Source organism: Antechinus flavipes, chromosome 1 (genome assembly GCF_016432865.1).
Source record: "Antechinus flavipes isolate AdamAnt ecotype Samford, QLD, Australia chromosome 1, AdamAnt_v2, whole genome shotgun sequence".
Taxonomy (NCBI): domain Eukaryota; kingdom Metazoa; phylum Chordata; class Mammalia; order Dasyuromorphia; family Dasyuridae; genus Antechinus; species Antechinus flavipes.
In genome coordinates, this window is record NC_067398.1 from 645,045,053 (window position 1) to 645,051,212 (window position 6,160).

Here is a 6,160-nt window from a genome sequence, read left to right on the forward strand (position 1 = left end):
TGTGGGAACTGAGTGTGGACCACAACATAGCATTTTCATTTTTTCTGTTGCTTGTATTTTGTTTTCCTTCTCCGTTTTTTTCTTTCTTTCTAGATCCAAATTTTCTTGTGCAGCAAGATAATTATAAATATGCATACATATATTGGATTTAACATATATTTTAACATATTTAACATGTATTGGGCCACTTGACATCTAGGGGAGGGGATGGGAGAAAGGAAGGGAAAATTTGGAACAGAAGATTTTATAAAGCTCAATGTTGAAAAATTACCCATTCACATATTCTGTAAATTAAAAGCTTTCATAAAAGAAGAAAAGAAGAAAAGAAGAAAAAAGAAAAAGAAGAAAAGAAGTAGACTAAGAAGAAGAAAAGAAAGAAAAAGAAGAAAAGTAGATGAAGAAGAAGAAAGAAAAAGAAGAAGAAAAGAAGGAGAAGGAGAAGGAGAAAGAGAAGGAGAAGGAGAAGGAGAAGGAGAAGGAGAAGGAGAAGGAGAAGGAGAAGGAGAAGGAGGAGGAGGAGGAGAAGGAAAAGAAGGAGAAGAAGGAAGAAGAAGAGAGCGAGGAGGGGGAGAGGAGGAGTTGCCCCGCCCTTTCTGCTCCAGCCCCGCCTCCCCCCTGGAAGCCTTTCCTTTAGGGGGCAAGTGGTGTTCTAGCACTCCCTAGCGGCAGGAGGTACCATCTCCACTTCGATCCCGGGCTTCCTCCCACAGGTAGGCTTACCTGGGAGCTGGGAGAATGGGGAGGAGAGGAGAGAGCACAGCACTAGCTGCCCGGGGAGCTCTGCGGGAGGCAACCTCCCACGGCAAGGACAGACCGGGATTAGGAGGCCAAGGAGCGGTGCCTCTTCTTTGTAGAGTTATGGAAGGTTGCAGACGGAAGGCAGGAGTGTAATGTGTCAGGCCTGCGGGAGCCTAGAATGTAAGGTGTTGGGGCCAGAGGAGGAGAAGCCTAGAACACAGGGTGTCGGGGCCGGAGGAGGGGAAGCCTAGAACACAGGGTGTTGGGGCCGGAGGAAGGGAGCCTAGAACACAGGGTGTCGGGGTTGGAGGAGGGGAAGCCTGGAACACAGGGTGTCGGGGCCGGAGGAGAGGAAGCCTGGAACACAGGGTGTCGGGGCCGCAGGAGGGGAAGCCTGGAACACAGGGTGTCGGGGCCGGAGGAGGGGAAGCCTGGAACACAGGGTGTCGGGGCCGGAGGAGGGGAAGCCTAGAACACAGGGTGTCGGAGTTGGAGGAGGGGAAGCCTGGAACACGGGGTGTCGGGGCCGGAGGAGGGGAAGCCTGGAACACAGGGTGTCGGGGCCGCAGGAGGGGAAGCCTGGAACACAGGGTGTCGGGGCCGAGGAGGGGAAGCCTGGAACATAAGGGTGTCGGGGCCGGAGGAGGGGAAGCCTGGAACACAGGGTGTCGGGGCCGCAGGAGGGGAAGCCTGGAACACGGGGTGTCGGGGCCGCAGGAGGGGAAGCCTGGAACACGGGGTGTCGGGGCCGGAGGAGGGGAAGCCTGGAACACAGGGTGTCGGGGCCGGAGGAGGGGAAGCCTGGAACATAAGGGTGTCGGGGCCGGAGGAGGGGAAGCCTGGAACACAGGGTGTCGGGGCCGGAGGAGGGGAAGCCTGGAACACAGGGTGTCGGGGCCGCAGGAGGGGAAGCCTGGAACACAGGGTGTCGGGGCCGGAGGAGGGGAAGCCTGGAACACAGGGTGTCGGGGCCGGAGGAGGGGAAGCCTGGAACATAAGGGTGTCGGGGCCGGAGGAGGGGAAGCCTGGAACACGGGGTGTCGGGGCCGAGGAGGGGAAGCCTGGAACATAAGGGTGTCGGGGCCGGAGGAGGGGAAGCCTGGAACACAGGGTGTCGGGGCCGCAGGAGGGGAAGCCTGGAACACAGGGTGTCGGGGCCGCAGGAGGGGAAGCCTGGAACACAGGGTGTCGGGGCCGGAGGAGGGGAAGCCTGGAACACAGGGTGTCGGGGCCGGAGGAGGGGAAGCCTGGAACACAGGGTGTCGGGGCCGCAGGAGGGGAAGCCTAGAACACAGGGTGTCGGAGTTGGAGGAGGGGAAGCCTGGAACACGGGGTGTCGGGCTGCAGGAGGAGAAGCCTGGAACACAAGATGTCAGGGCTGGGGACTACCTAAAATGTCACCTAGAACACAGACTGTCAGGGCTGAAAAGGGACCTCAGAACAGGGAATGTTATGACATGGAATGTCAAGGTGGGGAAGGAACTTACGGAAGAACTATTAAAATGTTGCAGGTCCAGACGGCATTTCAGAGCATATAAGGTCAAGGTTGAGGGACTTTAGAACACAATACCAGAAGGTCAGTATTGGACTAGCGTTCATCTTCTTCAGTGCCCTGAAGTCTGAAAAGATTTATTTGAGTTCCCTAAGACCACAGGGGTCCCCCAGCTGTAGCCCAGTTAATGGAAGGCAGGATGAGTAAAAGGAATTCACAGATACATGCAGCAGCAACATAAAACATCTAAAACTAACCATTTCTGCTTACAGGAAGGCCCTGAGTCCTGTGAAGTAGTCTCCTGTATCTGAATTTGTACTCTTCAATGTTATAATTATATAAAATAATTCAATTGAAAGCTACTTGAGGGACTTTTTTGTGCTCCCCCCTTTTTTACTCCCCAGTGCTTAGCCCAGGGCCTTGTACATAGTAGCTGCTTAATGAAGGTTTATTGATTAAAATATGGTAATTGGTTTCAACCCAATGGAAATATATAACCTGAGATCAAATAATATGAATACTTCAGAAGATTCATTATAGCTACTTCTCAATTAATTTGAATTAAATGAGTCCTCTGAAGTGATCCCATAGATTTAGATTCATCCTACTTGAAATTATAATCATATGATAATTAGTTCCAGTCCAGGGGAAATATGCAGTGTGAATTCAAATAATGGGACCCCTTCACCGGATTCTGTATTCAGGCTAACCAAAATCTAGTTGTATTCAAACTAATTATGTCTTAGGTGTAGAAACTGTAGCTTTAAAACTGGAGGTTCAAAGAGGTCAGTGTTCTACCTGTAAGTCTCTGAGTAAGATGTAAAATGCTTCTGGGAACTTACTCTACCTACTTAAGTGTTTTTTTAATTCCCTAAAAGAGAAGAGGTTTCAGTTCTCCTGGAATTGAGAGACAGAGACAGAGATAGAGAAAAAGACAAAAAGAGACAGAGAGACAAAGACAGAGACAGAGAGAGGAAGTGGGATTCAGTAAAAAAGAGATCTGTGCTCAGCATCAGAGTAATTCAGGGTTTAGGCGGGATATGTCATAGTTTCCTACTGGACTTTTATTTCCAACTGAATCCCAAATTCATGGCTCTTCTGAAGTGGGAGGGTCTCTGTCTGATCTGGAAGCAGAGACCCGAGATCCCAATAGAGACTTTTCCCCTCCAAAAAAAAAGAAATGGGAAAAGTAGAGTATTAATTTCCTTAAAAAAGAAGACCGAACATGGGATTCAGTTGGCAATAAAGCCCAGTAACTCACTTTGATTTATCCAGCCCAAGCTAAATAACTGGACACCCATCTCTAGGTACCAGCACATATGTGCTCAGGAGTATTCTTTCTTCCAAAAGCCTTTGTTTTAATGGAATTTTCATAACCTTCTCACTAAAGGGCATTCCTTTATTGACAAATTGCTTCTCAGAAAATATAATATGAAGGTACTAGTATAGATGATTTTCTTCCTAACTCCAAAATCAGTCAGTCAACAAGCATTAGATTAAGCCTTTACTATAGGAGAGGCACCATTCTAAGCAAGAGGAAATTTTATTTACATATCTTTTATTAGGTATTAGGTCAATCTTTAATTTGGTTCTTTTTTAACTAATTGTTTAAATCAGTAAATATCTGCTTTCTCTGTCACTTGCCCTTCCCCCATCAACTGAAAATGAAAGAAAAAAATGTGTTATAAACATATATAGCTAAACAAAATGAATTTCCACATTAGCCAACTCTCTAAAGAGAGAGACTGATAGATATAGAGCCACTTTTTGGATTTATACATATATAGAGTTCATTAAAGAGATGTATATTGATATATATAATATATTATATATATAAAATGCCATGTCCATGTATATGTATGGTGTATATACATATATATATATATATATATATATATATATATATATATAATATATATATATATAAGTGTGTGTGTGTGTGTGTGTGTGTGTGTGTGTGTGTGTGTATCAGAAGATGGCTTATCAGCTTTTTGGAATCTTGATTGGTCATTACACTAATCAGATTTCCTACCTTCCAAAGTTGTTTGCCTTTGTCATATTACTTTCATTGTCTAAATTATCTTTGTTTTTCTTCATTTTACTTTGCATTTTTAATTTTAATATTTTTGCTTTCCCCAGTTACATGTAAAACACCTTTTTAACATTTGTTTTTAAAAACATTGAGTTCCAGATCCTTTTGCAGAACCTTTTTGTAAAAGTCATGTATTTTTCATCATAAATTCTTCAGAGTAACCTTGTATCGTTGTACTGCTGAGAATAGCAATGTCCTTCACAGCTGATCATCCCACAACCTTGCTATTACTTTGTACATGGTACATTTTATTTTGCATGAGCTCATGGAGGACTTTCCAAGTTTTTCTGAGAGAATTCTGCTCATCATTTCTCATAGAACTGTAGTATTGAATGATAATTACAGAACACAATTTACTCAGCTATTCCCCAATTGATGGGCATCCCTTTAATTTCTAATTCTTTGCTCTGAGAAAAGAGATACTATAAATATTTTTGTTCATATGGGTCCTTTTCCTTTTTTAAAAAAATCTATTTTGAGATTCATGCTTAGTAGTGGTATTATTATTAGGTCAAAGGATATGCATGTTTTATAGCATATACACATATGTATATTTATATATATAGCATTTATAACATGTATTTATAGTTCCATTTCTTTTGATCATTCATCAGTTGGAGAATAGTTTTTATTTTTTATAAGTTTGACTCAGTTCCCTGTACTTTTGAGAAATGAGGCCTTCCTCAGAGAAACACTTCAAAATTCTTTTCATAATCTTACAATTGATAATTGTATTTCCCATTTATTCTATTCTCTCTTTCCTTTCACCCTGACCCTCCTCAAAAGTGTTTTCCTTCTGACCTTCTCCATTCCCCAATATGCTTTCCCTCCTATTATGTTCCCTGCTTCTTGTACCTTTTCCCATTCTACTTTCCTTCAAGGTTAGGTAGATTTCTATACCCAGCTGAGTTTGTATGTTATTTCCTCTGAATCATTCCAGTGAAAATAAGATTCATTGACTTCCTGTCCACCACCTCTCTTCCCCTCCAAAGTAAAAGCTTTTTCTCACCTCTTTTATGGCAGCTAGTTTATACCGTTCTACTTCTCCCCTTCCCTTTCTTCGAGTTCCTCTCTCACCCATTTACTTTATTTTTTTAGGTATTATCACTTTATATTCAACTCACCCCTGTGCCCTCTGTGCATATATACTCCTTTTTAACTGCCATAATAATGAGAAAGTTCTTATGAGTTACAAATATCATCCACCCATTACAGGAATATAAACAAAAAAACCTTATTAAGTCTCTTATGATTTCCCTTTTCTAAATACTTCCTTATACTTCTCCTGTATCTAAAAATCAAATTTTCTATTCAGTTCTGGTCTTTTCATCACAAATGATGGAAAGTCTTCTATTTCATTGAATATCCACCTTTTTTCTTTGAAGAATTATGCTCATTTTTGCTGGATATGTGATTCTTACAATCCTAGCTCCCACTGCTCTGTGGAATATCATATTCCAAGCCCTCCAATCCTTTAATGTAGAAGCTGCTATATCATGTATTATCATGACTGTGAATTGGTTCTTTCTGGATGCTTGCAATATTTTCTCCTTGACCTGGGATTTTAACTGTAATATTCCTGGGAATTTTCATCTTGGGTTCTCTTTCAGGAGATGATCTGTGGATTCTGTCCATTTCTATTTTACTTTCTGATTCTAAGATAGTTTCTTTTTTAAAAAAATCTATTTTGAGATTCATGCTTAGTAGTGGTATTATTATTAGGTCAAAGGATATGCATGTTTTATAGCATATATACATATATACACATATGTATATTTATATATATAGCATTTATAACATGTATTTATAGTTCATTTCTTTTGATCATTCATCAGTTG

General features: G+C 42.3%; 1 protein-coding gene across 1 annotated transcript; it reads left to right on the top strand.

Annotated features, from left to right (window-relative positions):
• Window positions 1–735: 735 nt before the first annotated feature.
• Window positions 736–2,298, top strand: LOC127547872 (uncharacterized). The gene is made up of 2 exons (XM_051974963.1): window positions 736–837; window positions 937–2,298. Exons 1-2 carry the CDS (start codon window positions 736–738, stop codon window positions 2,296–2,298), a joined length of 1,464 nt encoding a protein of 487 aa, XP_051830923.1.
• The last annotated feature ends 3,862 nt before the right edge of the window (window positions 2,299–6,160 follow it).

Coding starts and splice junctions, on each gene's coding strand:
- LOC127547872 (XM_051974963.1), top strand. CDS start 736: ATGGGGAGGAGAGGAGAGAGCACAGCACTAGCTGCCCGGGGAGCTCTG. Junction 838..936: donor GATTAGGAGGCCAAGGAGCG/GTGCCTCTTCTT, acceptor TGTTGGGGCCAG/AGGAGGAGAAGCCTAGAACA.